General features: G+C 39.1%; 1 protein-coding gene across 1 annotated transcript in view; it reads left to right on the top strand.

Moving 5' to 3' along the window:
* The window catches only part of sptbn5 (spectrin, beta, non-erythrocytic 5), a gene marked incomplete at both ends in the record, with an annotated part of 191,394 nt that overhangs the window by 129,766 nt on the left and 43,391 nt on the right, over window positions 1–18,237 (top strand). Inside the window, 4 exons of the mRNA XM_084308563.1 lie at window positions 2,329–2,475; window positions 3,607–3,744; window positions 11,088–11,255; window positions 16,811–16,899. Coding sequence (XP_084164689.1) covers window positions 2,329–2,475; window positions 3,607–3,744; window positions 11,088–11,255; window positions 16,811–16,899 — 542 coding nt within the window. The remainder of the gene's footprint in view (window positions 1–2,328; window positions 2,476–3,606; window positions 3,745–11,087; window positions 11,256–16,810; window positions 16,900–18,237) is intronic.

Genomic DNA, 18,237 nt, shown 5'->3' with positions numbered 1-18,237 from the left:
TTCTATAGGTTTCTGTGTGGTTATAGTAATGTCTTTATTCTATAGGTTTCTGTGTGGTTATAGTAATGTCTTTATTCTATAGGTTTCTGTGTGGTTATAGTAATGTCTTTATTCTATAGGTTTCTGTGTGGTTATAGTAATGTCTTTATTCTATAGGTTTCTGTGTGGTTATACTATAACTTCTCAAACTTTTTTTGGGGACCCCACACTTAATGTATTGCGTAATTTCAACGTGGAATTAAGGAATATCAAAATAAAAGCACACGTTGTTGAACTTGATCATGCATATTTATTAGAAAATGTAATTACAGCACTATGTTATCAATACACATTTATAAAACGAGGCATATTTAGCCAAAATATGTTGCCAAAACATAAAAAAAAGAAAAAAAGATTTTTCTTATTTTTTAATACTTTTTCTTTTTTTACTTTCCAATGCGCAACCCCACTGTCACCTACCCGTGACCCCAATTTGGGTCACGACCCGTAGTTTGAGAACCACAGGGTTATAGTAATGTCTTTATTCTATAGGTTTCTGCGTGGTTATAGTAATGTATTTAATATTTATTCTATAGGTTTCTGCGTGGTTATAGTAATGTATTTAATATTTATTCTATAGGTTTCTGCGTGGTTATAGTAATGTCTTTATTCTATAGGTTTCTGCGTGGTTATAGTAATGTATTTAATATTTATTCTATAGGTTTCTGCGTGGTTATAGTAATGTATTTAATATTTATTCTATAGGTTTCTGCGTGGTTATAGTAATGTATTTAATATTTATTCTATAGGTTTCTGCGTGGTTATAGTAATGTATTTAATATTTATTCTATAGGTTTCTGCGTGGTTATAGTAATGTATTTAATATTTATTCTATAGGTTTCTGCGTGGTTATAGTAATGTATTTAATATTTATTCTATAGGTTTCTGCATGGTTATAGTAATGTATTTAATATTTATTCTATAGGTTTCTGCGTGGTTATAGTAATGTATTTAATATTTATTCTATAGGTTTCTGCGTGGTTATAGTAATGTATTTAATATTTATTCTATAGGTTTCTGCGTGGTTATAGTAATGTATTTAATATTTATTCTATAGGTTTCTGCGTGGTTATAGTAATGTATTTAATATTTATTCTATAGGTTTCTGCGTGGTTATAGTAATGTATTTAATATTTATTCTATAGGTTTCTGCATGGTTATAGTAATGTATTTAATATTTATTCTATAGGTTTCTGCATGGTTATAGTAATGTATTTAATATTTATTCTATAGGTTTCTGCGTGGTTATAGTAATGTATTTAATATTTATTCTATAGGTTTCTGCGTGGTTATAGTAATGTATTTAATATTTATTCTATAGGTTTCTGCGTGGTTATAGTAATGTATTTAATATTTATTCTATAGGTTTCTGTGTGGTTATAGTAATGTATTTAATATTTATTCTATAGGTTTCTGCGTGGTTATAGTAATGTATTTAATATTTATTCTATAGGTTTCTGCGTGGTTATAGTAATGTATTTAATATTTATTCTATAGGTTTCTGCGTGGTTATAGTAATGTATTTAATATTTATTCTATAGGTTTCTGCGTGGTTATAGTAATGTATTTAATATTTATTCTATAGGTTTCTGCGTGGTTATAGTAATGTATTTAATATTTATTCTATAGGTTTCTGCGTGGTTATAGTAATGTATTTAATATTTATTCTATAGGTTTCTGCGTGGTTATAGTAATGTATTTAATATTTATTCTATAGGTTTCTGCGTGGTTATAGTAATGTATTTAATATTTATTCTATAGGTTTCTGCGTGGTTATAGTAATGTATTTAATATTTATTCTATAGGTTTCTGCGTGGTTATAGTAATGTATTTAATATTTATTCTATAGGTTTCTGCGTGGTTATAGTAATGTATTTAATATTTATTCTATAGGTTTCTGTGTGGTTATAGTAATGTATTTAATATTTATTCTATAGGTTTCTGCGTGGTTATAGTAATGTATTTAATATTTATTCTATAGGTTTCTGCGTGGTTATAGTAATGTATTTAATATTTATTCTATAGGTTTCTGCGTGGTTATAGTAATGTATTTAATATTTATTCTATAGGTTTCTGCGTGGTTATAGTAATGTATTTAATATTTATTCTATAGGTTTCTGCGTGGTTATAGTAATGTATTTAATATTTATTCTATAGGTTTCTGCGTGGTTATAGTAATGTATTTAATATTTATTCTATAGGTTTCTGCGTGGTTATAGTAATGTATTTAATATTTATTCTATAGGTTTCTGCGTGGTTATAGTAATGTATTTAATATTTATTCTATAGGTTTCTGCGTGGCTGAATGAGCGTAACGCTGTGGCTCTGGATGAGAGCTGGAGGGAACCCACCAACCTTCAGGCCAAACTGCTGAAACACCAGAGCTTTGAGGCCGAGATCCTGGCCAACCGCTACAGAGTGGACACACTCTCCAAGGTGGAGAGAGAGGGTGTGAGAGAGAGAGAGAGAGAGAGAGAGAGAGAGAGAGAGAGAGAGAGAGAGAGAGAGAGAGAGAGAGAGAGAGAGAGAGAGAGAGAGAGAGAGAGAGAGAGAGAGAGAGAGAGAGAGAGAGAGTGTTTGTGTGTGTGTGACTGTGACTGTGTGTGTAAGAGAGAGTGTGGTGTCTATGTTTATTTTAGGTTAAATGTGACTTCTTTAATTTCACATGACAATCATGTAGAAATTCATTGTTGCCACTTTTGAACTGTGAATCAAACAAATCAAGTCAGCAAACCGTTTTACTGTGTTTTAGTATTGTTCACTTGTTTTTGTTTTTTTCAATTGTATAAATCGGTTTAGTGTATGGCTCAAGGCTTACATTTGTATTCATCCATTCATTAGTGTACTTATTTGCTTAACCCTTTCACTACCACACTACCAAAGGGTTAAAGGGTTAACATAATGTGACAATACAGAAAAGGTTAACCCTTTCACTGCCACATGACAAAGGGTTAACCCTTTCACAAGGGGCAGCAGTGGCCTAAAGGTTAGAGAAGCGGGTTTGTGACCGGAAGGTCGCCGGTTCGATCCCCCGGACCGGCAGGAAAAATCTGGGCTGGGGAAGTGAATGAATAACTCTCTCCCATACCCTTAACACCAACCGCTGAAGTGCCCTTGAGCAAGGCACTAAACCCCCAACTGCTCCAGTGGAGTTGCTCAGTGACTGTGGTTGTACTGGGCAGCTCCCAGGTGTGAATGGAACTGTGTGAATGTGAAGCAGGGCGTAGCTTAACCGTCTGTAGTGTGGTAGTGAAAGGGTTAACCTGCTGTAGTGTGGTAGTGAAAGGGTTAACCTTCTGTAGTGTGGTAGTGAAAGGGTTAACCTTCTGTAGTGTGGTAGTGAAAGGGTTAACTTTCTGTAGTGTGGTAGTGAAGGGGTTAACTTTCTGTAGTGTGGTAGTGAAAGGGTTAACTTTCTGTAGTGTGGTAGTGAAAGGGTTAACTTTCTGTAGTGTGGTAGTGAAGGGGTTAACTTTCTGTAGTGTGGTAGTGAAAGGGTTAACCTTCTGTAGTGTGGTAGTGAAGGGGTTAATGTATTACTAGCACAAGTCGCTATGTGTCCTGCAGGAAGGAGAGAAGATGGTCTCCTCTGGGCACTCTGCTCCCGGGAAGATCACGCCATGGCTGAAGGACCTGAGTGACAGCTGGGACGCTCTAATCACCAACTGCAAGGACAAGAAGACCCGCCTACAGCAGGCTTACCAGGTATATATGTGTTAGCATACCATGTAAATATTAACATACCAGGTATATGTGTTAGCATACCATGTAAATATTAACATATATGTTAACCTACTAGATATATATTATCATACCATGTAAATATTAACATATATATTATATGTTAACATACTAGATATATATTAGTATCATACCATGTAAATATTAACATACCAGATATATATGTGTTAGCATACCATGTAAATATTAACATACCAGATATATTTGTGTTAGCATACTAGGGCTGTCCCCGACTAAGGATTTGGATGGTCGACTAGGATTGGCCAAAATTTGTCGTTAGTCGACTATTGGTAAAAAAAAATATATATATATATATATATATTTTTAAATTAAAAAAAATTGTTCATTCCATTTGGGCTGTGGGGGGTGCTTAATGTCTGAAGGAGTCGACTGAAGGCTTCTTGTCCTCTGCAAAAGCATGCAATTGGTCCACTGATGGATACATCTTGATATTTGTCTAGTCTAGTGTGTTCATTAGACAGACAGGTGAAATCCTCTTTCAGTGCCTTTGTGCCTGTTTTCTTAGGCAGTTAGCCTCTGGTATGCGTGCCATTAGCGTTAGCCACGCTTCTAGGCCTCTTTTCTTTTGGAAAGAATGATAAAAAAAAATTTATATATTTTTTTATTTTTTTGTATTATATTCGACTAAGAGGTTGGCCAGTCGACTACGGCTCCTTTCGACCGATTAGTCGACTAATCGATTAATAGGGGTCAGCCCTATAGCATACCATGTAAATATTAACATACCAGGTATATTTGTGTTAGCATACCATGTAAATATTAACATATATATGTTAACACTTTGATTGCCTAAGGTTAAATTCATGATATACCATCCGTTGCCAGCTCTATTTGTCTATGGAGAAGTTCCCCTTCTTTGCAGGGCTATAACTTTTTAAATTCTATTGCTAGATTGCCATTATTAGGGCCCATTCAATGTCCTATATGTATTGTTCAGGGTGTATGAACGTTAAACTTTTTCATTCACATATTCATACTAAAATATGATGTAAAGTATAAGTATGTTTTCATCTCTTTCTGCAGCTTTCTCCAGAACGTGATTTATAGCCCCAAATGCATTATATTGATGATGAAATAGTTTGGTAGCGATCGGTGCCAGATGAAAATTTTCAAATGGACGTGCTTCTAGAAGTTTCTACGTATCATCTGATGATGACCGGATGGGCGGGGGATCGTTTATAATTCCGTGGGCAACGTTATACCATTCATCTAATGTGGGTCAAATGTTCATCATAGCAGTTAGTGTCGAACACGGTAATACTACACGCTAAAACTCACCCCAGTCTCCGCGGGCCGTTGGGCGATCAGCGTGGGGTAGACAGTTTTCCATTATGGGATGTCGAAATACCCGGTCCATTTCCAGGTTGTATAATAGTATATACGTCCAAATCATGTTGTTTATCGAGTTATTGGCAACGGATCGCTATGTATTGTGTTGAGCTCGAGTCCCGGGAACTATAGCGAGTGCCCGGAAGTAATATGGGTGATCACCACTTCATCCACATGACTTCCTGTTTGGCGCTTCTGCCGATCGGCCACCAGATGGCGCTCTTGAACCGCTAGAGGATTGAGAGGAGCTCAGAACTGTGTGTGAAGGCTGCAGAGGGGAAATATGATTCCGATCACAGATTTTTGAAATATTGATATTAAAGACGAGTTAGGGCGTCCTCGGCAACTTTAGCATGGCTAGGAAAGACGCCTAAACACGTTTTCGGCACTTAAAGTGTTAACATACTAGATATATATATATTATCATACCATGTACATATATTAACATACCAGGTATATTTGTGTTAGCATACCATGTAAATATTAACATATATATGTTAACCTACTAGATATATATTATCATACCATGTAAATATTAACATACCAGGTATATGTGTTAGCATGTAGAATAATTGCAAGTAGAGAATGTAACCACTGCGCTCAGACAGGTGCGTAGTCCAAAAATAGTAAGTCACAAGTAGAAAAAAGGGGTAGGGACCGCACTCAAGGAATATCGTTTTATTTTAATACGCACAAAACGTTGTCGACCGTCCGGCCTTCATCAGTGTGCAATGAAGAATGGTTGCAACAAACAAGCCTTAACTAGGCTGTGATCGACAACACGACAGGTGGGAACAATCAGTAATGAGCACAGGCTAGGTTGACATGATGACAGGTTAATCCAATCAGTAATGAGCACAGGCTAGGTTGACAGGTAGACTTCTCATCACAGTGACCATGAATTCGTAATGGCTATAGGCTATGACCTGGAAGAGGTCAAGGTCCTGGCGGGATGGTGCCAGGAGAACAGCCTCTCACTAAACGTCAGCAAAACAAAGGAGATGATTGTGGACTTTAGGAGGTTGGGGGTCAGGGACTACAGCCCCCTCAGCATCGACGGGGCACCGGTTGAGAGAGTGAACAGTTTTAAGTACCTCGGAGTCCACATATCCGAGGACTTGACATGGACCACACACATTGACAGTGTTGTGAAGAAGGCACGACAACGCCTCTACTTCCTCAGGCGCCTTAAGGAAGTTCCAAGTCAGTCAGAAGATCCTTAAGAACTTCTACTCATGTACAATAGAGAGCATCCTGACTGGCAATATCACCTCCTGGTTTGGGAATAGCACCGCACAAGACCGAAGCAGACTACAGAGAGTGGCACGTTCAGCCGAACGCACAATTGGAGGGGGGCTTCCCACTCTTCAGAACATTATTATTATAATATTTTTTTAAATAAATATTTTTTTTTGTATCATTCTTTCCAAAAGAAAATAGGCCTAGAAGCGTGGCTAACGCTAATGGCACGCATACCAGAGGCTAACTGCCTAAGAAAACAGGCACAGAGGCACTGAAAGAGGATTTCACAGAGGCACTGAAAGAGGATTTCACCCGTCTAATGAATAATAATAATGCAGGACCTCTTTAGGGGGTCTTTATTCGGCATGCAACGAACTGGACATGCAATTGGAGCGGCACACACACACCGGGATACACACACACACACATGCATTGTCTTTTTCTCAGTCGTCGATGCGATTGAGTCTCTGCACTTGACCCATCCCGTCGTCCTTCCCCCCATGGGCAGCCGGGAGCAGACAGGGCGTCAACGTGAGCCGCGCCCCGGGGACCAATCCAAGTGCTCCTGCCCGTCTTCGTCAAGGACGCCACAGCGTTAGCGATCTGTTGTTGTGCATGTTTTTCCATTGGGTTTATCTTATCGGGGGGGAAACCCTTGCGAGCACGGGGAGAACATGCAAACTCCACACAGAAAGGCCTGGGAGATACCCCACCTGGGTAACTGGCATCATGGAAACCTGGTCCCCAAGCGGGAATCGAACCCTGGACCTTCTTGCTGTGAGGCGACAGTGTTAACCACTACACCACCGTGCCGCTTCGAACACACTAGACTAGACAAATATCAAGATGTATCCATCAGTGGACCAATTGCATGCTTTCGCAGAGAACAAGAAGCCTTCCGTCGACTCCTTCAGACATTAAGCACCCCCCACAGCCCAAATGGAATGATAATTTTTTTTTCAATTTTTTTATTTTATTTTTTTATAGTCGACTATCGGCTAATTTTGGCGACTACAAATTGACTGTACAAATCCTTAGTCGGGGGCAGCACTAATGTGTATATTGTTGCATAATATAAGTATCCAGGATGATATTATTAATTACTATATTAATATTAATAATATATTCCACAATGAATGGAAGCGGACAGTGACGGTTAGCCTAGGCATTGTCCAACTAACACATCTCCCGATGGCCAACCGGCACTGTCCGCTTCCATTCATTGTGCTAAGCTAGGCTAACGTGCAGCCAGATAGCTTTCTACTGAACGCACAGAGAGGAAACTGGTATCTATCTTCTTGTCTCTCTCTGGAGAAGACGGTAAGCAAATTTCCCAAAATGTTGGCATAAATCAAATCAAATCAAATGTATTTGTAAGGCCCGACAACACACGTTAGTGTCCCCATGGGCCGGACATGTCTTCTTTAAACAAGTCAAGAAGAAACATAACAATAAGTCAAGAACAGAACAAGAACACCATAAGGTCCAACAAATTAAAAATAAATGCAAATAAATAATTGAATGCAAGCACTCCCAGACATACCCCGCGCGAAGGTAAGGAAAAACTCACTAAAACCTAACAATAGGGAAAAAATGCTCCACAGGCAGTGTGGAGGAGAGAAACCTTAGAAGGGCCATTCAAGGGGGGATCTCCCTTCTTAGATGTCGGTGATAGTAGTGTTGCAGACGGACAGTTGGTAAGCATGCACTCGTGTGTGTAGTGAACAGTGTTGGGACTAACGCGTTACAAAGTAACGCGTTACAGAAACGAAGTTACTTTTTGCCGCAACTAGTACTCTAACGCATTACTTTTGAAATTCAGTAACGCTACTTACGTTACTGAATGGTTTGTTAGTTCGTTACTGCGTTCTTTTTATGTAGATTCATAGCGAGCGTCCTTATTTCGCCTGCGTTTGTTTTGTTTACTGTAGACTGAAAGGCGCTATATAAAACGAAGTATTATTATTATTATTATTTCTTTCCGTAGCCTCATTCTGGTTTCGCACTTCTGATTGGCCACTGACGTTCTGAAAGAAATAGGCGCTCTCTACAGTAAACAACAAGAGGACGCTCGCTATGAATCTACATAATAAGAACGCAGTAATAATAACGAACTAACAAACCATTTAGCAACTACTTGGAGAGATAATTAATATACAACATGGAAACGAGATAAAGAACATGTTTGAAGGGCTGCTGGAGTCAACTGGACTAACGTTACATCTCGACCACCGCAGACTGGTGACGGTGAGTGCAATGTGTTCACTGAAACTCAAGATCAACGGATTTTGACTGTACGAAATCTCATAATACTAATCAAACAATATAAATATAGTCCTTTCATGCACAATTGATATCCTAACTATTCTAACGTTGCAATGCTTTGATAACAACGCTGCAAGATGGTTATGAATGAATTAATGAATGGATGAATGAATGAATGAATGAAAACTTTATTTAACAGATTGCAGAATGGGTACAATACAGTACGGCTCAATACATACAATTGTTAAGGGGATGCAGACCTGAGAAAGACGTTTGTCTTGTTTCCATCAGGGTCCCCCATTTTCAATTCATATAGACATTTATGACATACACAACATACATGACATTTATGGCATAGGGACATATAGGTATTTAGTACTGATACATTTGTGACATAAGCGGTATTCAAATATACAGTACTGTTACCCCTAGATCCTGACAGAGTATATACATATGATGGGGAGGGGACTGTACATTAGGAGGGGGTGGGTGGGTGGGAGAGAAATATACATACAGCGGGGAGGGAATATATAATGAAACGCTCTAGACCACATTGCTTAGCAGAGTTCGGTGATGTGAATGGAAACTGTCAAGTTGATCAACCGATTTTGAGTATATGGGGCATGGGACTTGAGCAATTTATTTTTTTTATTTTTTTTTAAATAACTAAATAGTTACTTTTCACAGTAACTCATTACTTTTGGGTGTAAGTAACTAGTACAGTAACGAAGTTACTTTGAAATGAAGTAACTAGTAAAGTAACTGAGTTACTATTTTTCAGTAACTAGCACAACACTGTAGTGAAACACAGATGAGTGCATGCAATAGCAACTGAACATTTAAAAAAAATTAAAGATAGAGCTGATAGCGATAGCAACTGAACATTTTGAGAGATTAAAGATAGAGCTGATAGCGAATCTATTTGAGGCACAGGAGCGGCGCAAAGAGGGTCGCATCCTCCCCGTCTTAATCACGGGACGTTCAACACTCCGGTCATCGCTCCGAGACAGCCGGCATGTTCCTTTTAATATACATATTACATGCATCACATATCCATGTTTAAGAACACACACACTTATGAACACATGCACATTAATACACACCAACATGAATGCATACACACGCACACAAATACATACACTGGAGCATGCGTGCACACACACATACACACACACACACACACACACACACTGAGTCATGAATCTACACTATAAAAGAAGGGAATCATAGGAGCGGCTGGGTAGCGCAGCGGACTAAGCGCTCGCCTACCACCGCAGAGACTCTGAGATCTAATCCAGCTGTCAGCGGTACCTCCGGCTTGGTCAGTCGTCCCTATAAACACAATTGGTCAGTGTTAGCGGGTGGGAAGCCGGCGGGGTGTGTGTCCTGGTCGTTGTAAACAGCGACTCCTACTGGTCGGTCGGGGCGCCTGTTGAGCAGGGAGGGGATCTGGGGAGATAGTGTGAACCTCTGCACGCGTTGCGCTCCTCCCCCACTGAGAGTCCTCGCTGTCTGGTGAAAAGAAGCGGCTGGCTGACTCCACATGTATCGGAGGAGGCATGTGGTAGTCTTCTCCCTCCCTAGGCCGACAGTGGGGCAAAAGCGCGCAACGACCAGGAAGGGAATTGGCATAACGACTAAATTGGGATGGGAGAAAAATACGGAAAAAGGGGGAGAAAAAGTAGGATTTAAAAAAAAAAAGTGAATCATAAACAGTTTGGGCGAGTTTGATTTGATTGATCTTATTCCATGTTTCAAATGAAACGTCAATGTGAATTCCGTGTGTTCTTGTATCAACCTGCTGCAAAAACCCGTCATTAACCCTTTCACTGCCACACTACAGAAGGTTAACCCTTTACTATCACACTACAGACGGACCCGTCTGTAGTGTGATTGTAAAGGGTTAACCTTCTGTAGTGTGGCAGTGAAAGGGTTAAGCTAGTGCGACCGTCTGTGTGGTGTGATAGTAAAGGGTTAACCTTCTGTAGTGCACATCAATCTCATACCTCATTGCACCTCATTGCACCTCATTGCACCTCATTGCACCTCACCACCACAAGGTGGCACCACAAGCTAAGCTATACCTCACCATTTCTACACTGTACTGTATATTGCTGTAACTCAGTTACTTCTCTACTCTGCATTGTATATACTGTACATATACTGTATATATGTATATTGAAATGTTTTGTTTTGTTTACACTTGTTTACGTACTTGACTTTCTATTTTATACTTATATTATGCTTATTTTATACTATCTTTTTATTTAATCTAGCACACTCTCAGGAGCAAAACAGAAAGAAGCATTTCATGCAAAAGTATTCTGTATTTCTGTATACTACTACAACTAATAAAAGAAACTTGTAGTGTGGTAGTGAAAGGGTTAAGCATTTGTCGTGTGGCGGTGAAAGGGTTAAACCCACCCTGTGTGTTTCTCCCTCCCTCCCAGGCGCTGCAGTTCCAGCGCTCATTGGATGACATGGAGGAGTGGGCGGGCTCAGTGGAGAGGGAGCTGACCAATGAGGACTGCGGCAGCGACCTGCCGTCCGTTAATAGGCTGCTGAAGGCTCTGCTGGGCCTGGAGCAGGAAGTGGACGGACACAGAGACAGGATACAGGTAGAGGACGTCTCCATGCTATAGTCTGTACACTTCTTTTTAGTAGTGCTGTCAGGCGATTAAAAACAATCTATCTAACTTAATTACAGGATTTGTAATTAATTAATCTTAATTAATCGCATTTTAATCGCATAACCATTTTAGGCCTAATATTCTATATTCTATAATCATATATTTCAAATTGCATGTGTCCGGATGGCAGAATTCAGTACTGTATCTACAAAACCTTCTGTTTAATCAAAATCATCTTCCCTTTATTAATTTGCTTAAATTTTTCAGGTCTGGTCAATTTTAGCATGGTGTTATTCACAGTTAAAGATAAAAAGAATTTAATTGATATTCTCATTTGGTTCATTACAATTTACTCAAGCCTAGTAACAGACACAGTGTTTCTGACACTGGGAATACATTCCCTGAGATCCATAGATGTCCCTAGAATCAGATACCAAGAACGTGCAAATGGACCATTTTACATTCTTATGGAATGAATGAGATAAAGAAAATAAAGAAAATAAAAAGATTTAAAATTATTTTAATTATTATTATATTTTATTGATTTTGAGTACATTTTCATAACGCGATAATTTGCTGTGTAATTAATTAATCTAATTAATGCCATAAACTGACAGCCCTAGTTTGTACACTTCTTTTTAGACGTCACACTAGACTAGAGCACCAGCATGGCATTTATCTAAGGGGGGGGGGGGGGGACACACGCAACATGACCAACATTCATTTTGGACCCGCACATTTCTTTTTATAATAAATTATAAAAGTTATTAATGTTTTGGGGGGAAAAGCAATCATTTTATTCCCCACCTTTCTAAAAGCTCTGTGGGTGTATTTTTTTTTTATGATTACCGAATGACTGAATTTGATATAAAGCATGTTTTAACTCATTCAGTGCCGGAGGCTTAGAGCATCTTAGTTCCTACTGCGCCACCACTCTAAGAGATAGGGCTGCATGGCGGTGTTTGCAGGGCTATATCTATATTCTATATTATAGCTATGGATACAATACTATGGCTCATTTGACATCAACTATCCATCGTTCAATATGTGAAAAATTATAATTTTTTTCATGTATATATAGCCGGTGTGATCTTACTGCGTTGTGTATTTCAATTCGACCCCTGTTAAGGGATCGCCCTGAGTGGGAGTTGAACCCCGGTCTCCCGCACCGGGGCCGACATCACAAACCGCTGCGCCAAGAAAGGATATCCCTCCTAAGCGCTCAGTTTGAATGCCTCTGGGGAGTGAGTTTAACTTGCAGTACCGCTTACTTAACTGCGGTACCTCGGTTACATATATACGTTTGCATGTTATACCGTGGTGAATATAAGTATAGTTTCAGAGTGATCCTGTCTAATTCCATAAAACGGCGCTATTGGGGGAATACGTGAATTTTACTAAAAACGTTGGCGTTGCTCGCCTGGACACGCTACTATTTCTAAATCAAATGTATATAATAGGTATTATGTTTCATCATGAATGCATGAAAGGGGGTGGGGTCGTTTTTTGATGCTTTGATCGTCACCAACGGCATACGTTCTGGAGTACGTTACACATGGTCGCAACGATCGATGTGAAATCATGGTTGGATCAAAGCAGGATTGATGTCATATAGTCCTTACCTTCACTAGGAGGTACCCCAAAAAGTATATTCCAATTGTCTGATCGCGATTTCCAGTATTGGTGTCCATCGTGTCGCCAACATAATCCACCACAACACATGCATCAGGGGCATTGGACGCGTTCCAATGCCATCGAGTGAACCGCTAGACTTGCCTGACCAAGAAAACTGCGCCCGGAGACATTTGAATGTAACACCGTGTGTGAAAAAAAGGTTTCGAAGGGTGGGCGATACTGCCACTACCTGGATGCGGCCGGTATTGCACTCTAGCGATCTCAGAGTGGTTCCCTATGGTAACCCTGAGGTCCGTGTGAGAGAAATGAATACAAATATCGAATAAAAGAAATAGCGATGAAAACCCGACTTTACTCTGGTTTTTGGGGGTCCTGGCGCTCAACGCATGGCGAGATAACCCGAATATCCTCGGGTCTGGCGCTGATTGAGTTAAGGTATGGTTAGGTAAGTTGTTTATAAACAACTTTTTAGGTTAAAAAATTATTCCCCCTGAAAACGTCCTTCTATGACACTACCTTTCATAAAGAAACACTGTCCTTCTGGGCTATGAGATCTAGACACTACCTTACATAAAGAAACACTGTCCTTCTGGGCTATGAGATCTAGACACTACCTTACAGTACATAAAGAAACACAACCTGACCATCTGTTTAATTTACTCACGTCCACTAATTCCCTTTCATTATGAACCTAAACAGGACATGAGTCAAACCGGTCTACTGTCACCTTTAGTGTTAATACAGTTTGCTGTTTATTATAAAGAGTGTTTATTATAAAGAGTGTTTATCTTGACAGGGTCTGTTTATTATAAAGAGTGTTTATTATAAAGAGTGTTTATCTTGACAGGGTCTGTTTATTATAAAGAGTGTTTATCTTGACAGGGTCTGTTTATTATAAAGAGTGTTTATTATAAAGAGTGTTTATTATAAAGAGTGTTTATCTTGACAGGGTCTGTTTATTATAAAGAGTGTTTATTATAAAGAGTGTTTATCTTGACAGGGTCTGTTTATTATAAAGAGTGTTTATCTTGACAGGGTCTGTTTATTATAAAGAGTGTTTATTATAAAGAGTGTTTATTATAAAGAGTGTTTATCTTGACAGGGTCTGTTTATTATAAAGAGTGTTTATCTTGACAGGGTCTGTTTATTATAAACAGTGTTTATTATAAAGAGTGTTTATCTTGACAGGATCTGTTTATTATAAAGAGTGTTTTTAATAAAGAGTGTTTATTATAAAGAGTGTTTATTATAAAGAGTGTTTTTTATAAAGAGTGTTTATTATAGGGCGGCTGGGTGGCGCAGTGGACATTGCGCTCGTCACCAACGCAAGAGACACCGGTATCGAATCCGGCTGTCGGCGTTGCCTCTGGCTTGGGCCGGCTGTCATACTAACTTAATTGGCAGAGTTAGCGGGTGGGAAGTCGATGGGTGGTAATCTGGACGTTGTAAACAGCGACTCCTACAGGTCGGTTGGAGCGCCTGCACAGCAGAGACAGGAAAATGGCGGGGGCAAATGAGAGTCTGCGCTGGCAGGTGAAAAGATGTGACTGGCTGCCTCCACATGTATCGGAGGGGACATGTGATGGGCTTCTATCCTCCCTACAACCGTCCAGTGGGGGGCACATGCGAGCAACGTTCAAGACAGGGGAGGGGAGAATTGGCACGGCTAAATTGGGATGGGAGAAAAAATTTAAAAAGGAGGAGAAAAAGTGGATAAAAAAAGTGTTTATTATAAAGAGTGTTTATCTTGACAGGGTCTGTTTATTATAAAGAGTGTTTATTATAAAGAGTGTTTATCTTGACAGGGTCTGTTTATTATAAAGAGTGTTTATTATAAAGAGTGTTTATCTTGACAGGGTATGTTTATTATAAAGAGTGTTTTTTATAAAGAGTGTTTATTATAAAGAGTGTTTATCTTGACAGGATCTGTTTATTATAAAGAGTGTTTATTATAAAGAGTGTTTATCTTGACAGGGTCTGTTTATTATAAAGAGTGTTTATTATAAAGAGTGTTTATTATAAAGAGTGTTTATCTTGACAGGATCTATTTATTATAAAGAGTGTTTATTATAAAGAGTGTTTATCTTGACAGGATCTGTTTATTATAAAGAGTGTTTATTATAAAGAGTGTTTATCTTGACAGGGTCTGTTTATTATAAAGAGTGTTTATTATAAAGAGTGTTTATTATAAAGAGTGTTTATCTTGACAGGATCTGTTTATTATAAAGAGTGTTTATTATAAAGAGTGTTTATCTTGACATGTGTTTATTATAAAGAGTGTTTATTATAAAGAGTGTTTATCTTGACAGGGTCTGTTTATTATAAAGAGTGTTTATCTTGACAGGGTCTGTTTATTATAAAGAGTGTTTATCTTGACAGGGTCTGTTTATTATAAAGAGTGTTTATTATAAAGAGTGTTTATCTTGACAGGGTCTGTTTATTATAAAGAGTGTTTATTATAAAGAGTGTTTATCTTGACAGGGTCTGTTTATTATAAAGAGTGTTTATCTTGACAGGGTCTGTTTATTATAAAGAGTGTTTATCCTGACAGGGTCTGTTTATTATAAAGAGTGTTTATTATAAAGAGTGTTTATCTTGACAGGGTCTGTTTATTATAAATAGTGTTTATCTTGACAGGGTCTGTTTATTATAAAGAGTGTTTTTTATAAAGAGTGTTTTTTATAAAGAGTGTTTATTATAAAGAGTGTTTATTATAAAGAGTATTTATTATAAAGAGTGTTTATTATAAAGAGTGTTTATCTTGACAGGATCTATTTATTATAAAGAGTGTTTATTATAAAGAGTGTTTATTATAAAGAGTGTTTATCTTGACAGGATCTGTTTATTATAAAGAGTGTTTATTATAAAGAGTGTTTATCTTGACAGGGTCTGTTTATTATAAAGAGTGTTTATTATAAAGAGTGTTTATTATAAAGAGTGTTTATCTTGACAGGATCTGTTTATTATAAAGAGTGTTTATTATAAAGAGTGTTTATCTTGACATGTGTTTATTATAAAGAGTGTTTATTATAAAGAGTGTTTATCTTGACAGGGTCTGTTTATTATAAAGAGTGTTTATCTTGACAGGGTCTGTTTATTATAAAGAGTGTTTATCTTGACAGGGTCTGTTTATTATAAAGAGTGTTTATTATAAAGAGTGTTTATCTTGACAGGGTCTGTTTATTATAAAGAGTGTTTATTATAAAGAGTGTTTATCTTGACAGGGTCTGTTTATTATAAAGAGTGTTTATCTTGACAGGGTCTGTTTATTATAAAGAGTGTTTATCTTGACAGGGTCTGTTTATTATAAAGAGTGTTTATTATAAAGAGTGTTTATCTTGACAGGGTCTGTTTATTATAAATAGTGTTTATCTTGACAGGGTCTGTTTATTATAAAGAGTGTTTTTTATAAAGAGTGTTTTTTATAAAGAGTGTTTATTATAAAGAGTGTTTATTATAAAGAGTATTTATTATAAAGAGTGTTTATTATAAAGAGTGTTTATCTTGACAGGGTATGATTATTATAAAGATTGTTTATTATAAAGAGTGTTTATTATAAAGAGTGTTTATCTTGACAGGGTCTGTTTATTATAAAGAGTGTTTTTTATAAAGAGTGTTTTTATAAAGAGTGTTTGTTATAAAGAGTGTTTTTTTTATAACGAGTGTTTTTTATAAAGAGTGTTTATTATAAAGAGTGTTTATTATAAAGAGTGTTTATCTTGACAGGGTATGTTTATTATAAAAAGTGTTTATTATAAAGAGTGTTTATTATAAAGAGTGTTTTTTTTATAAAGAGTGTTTATTATAAAGAGTGTTTATTATAAAGAGTGTTTGTTATAAAGAGTGTTTTTTTATAAAGAGTGTTTATTATAAAGAGTGTTTATTATAAAGAGTGTTTATATCGACAGGGTCTGGTGGACAAAGCCAGGAGCTTCTCCTCTCAGGGCAACTTCCTGGCTGAGGAGATACAGAGGAGAGTAGCTCACACTGTCAACAGGTAACACACACACACACACACACGCACACGCACACGCACACGCACACACACACACACACACGCACACACACACGCACACACACACACACACACACACACACACACACACTCCAATCCACTTTATTTATAAAGCACATTTAAAAACAACAAAGTTGACCAAAGTGCTGTGCAAGTCCCACAACATAAGATAAAAACATAAAAGCGCACAATAAAAACATAATACAATATGTCACATAAAAAAGGCAGGTCTCTCAAAACTGTTTAAAAACCAAAAGCAAATACAGTAGATGAGTTTTGAGGCGTGATTTAAACACCTGCAGAGTGGGGGCCTGTCTAACATGCAGTGGCAGGCAGCTCGTTCCAGAGCTTTGGGGCCGGGCTGCCACAGCGGAAGCTTCAGCCTGGACCTGAGGACCAGCCAGGAGGAGCTGGTCAGAGGACCTGAGGACCAGTCAGGAGGAGCTGGTCAGAGGACCTGAGGACCAGTCAGGAGGAGCTGGTCAGAGGACCTGAGGACCAGTCAGGAGGAGCTGGTCAGAGGACCTGAGGACCAGTCAGGAGGAGCTGGTCAGAGGACCTGAGGACCAGTCAGGAGGAGCTGGTCAGAGGACCTGAGGACCAGTCAGGAGGAGCTGGTCAGAGGACCTGAGGACCAGCCAGGAGGAGCTGGTCAGAGGACCTGAGGACCAGCCAGGAGGAGCAGGTCGGAGGACCTGAGGACCAGCCAGGAGGAGCTGGTCAGAGGACCTGAGGACCAGTCAGGAGGAGCTGGTCAGAGGACCTGAGGACCAGCCAGGAGGAGCTGGTCGGAGGACCTGAGGACCAGCCAGGAGGAGCTGATCAGAGGACCAGAGGACCAGCCAGGAGGAGCTGGTCAGAGGACCTGAGGACCAGCCAGGAGGAGCTGGTCAGAGGACCTGAGGACCAGCCAGGAGGAGCAGGTCGGAGGACCTGAGGACCAGCCAGGAGGAGCTGGTCAGAGGACCTGAGGACCAGCCAGGAGGAGCTGGTCGGAGGACCTGAGGACCAGCCAGGAGGAGCTGGTCAGAGGACCTGAGGGACCTTATGGAGGAGCTGGTCAGAGGACCTGAGGACCAGCCAGGAGGAGGAGCTGGTCAGAGGACCTGAGGACCAGCCAGGAGGAGGAGCTGGTCAGAGGACCTGAGGGACCTTATGGAGGAGCTGGTCAGAGGACCTGAGGACCAGCCAGGAGGAGCTGGTCAGAGGACCTGAGGACCAGCCAGGAGGAGCTGGTCAGAGGACCTGAGGACCAGCCAGGAGGAGCTGGTCAGAGGACCTGAGGACCAGCCAGGAGGAGCTGGTCAGAGGACCTGAGGA

Source organism: Notolepis coatsorum (assembly GCF_963971535.1).
Source record: "Notolepis coatsorum genome assembly, chromosome: 2".
Taxonomy (NCBI): Eukaryota; Metazoa; Chordata; class Actinopteri; order Aulopiformes; family Paralepididae; genus Notolepis; species Notolepis coatsorum.
The sequence above is the reverse complement of the archived record's forward strand: the minus strand, read 5'-3'. Positions and strand labels throughout refer to the sequence as shown.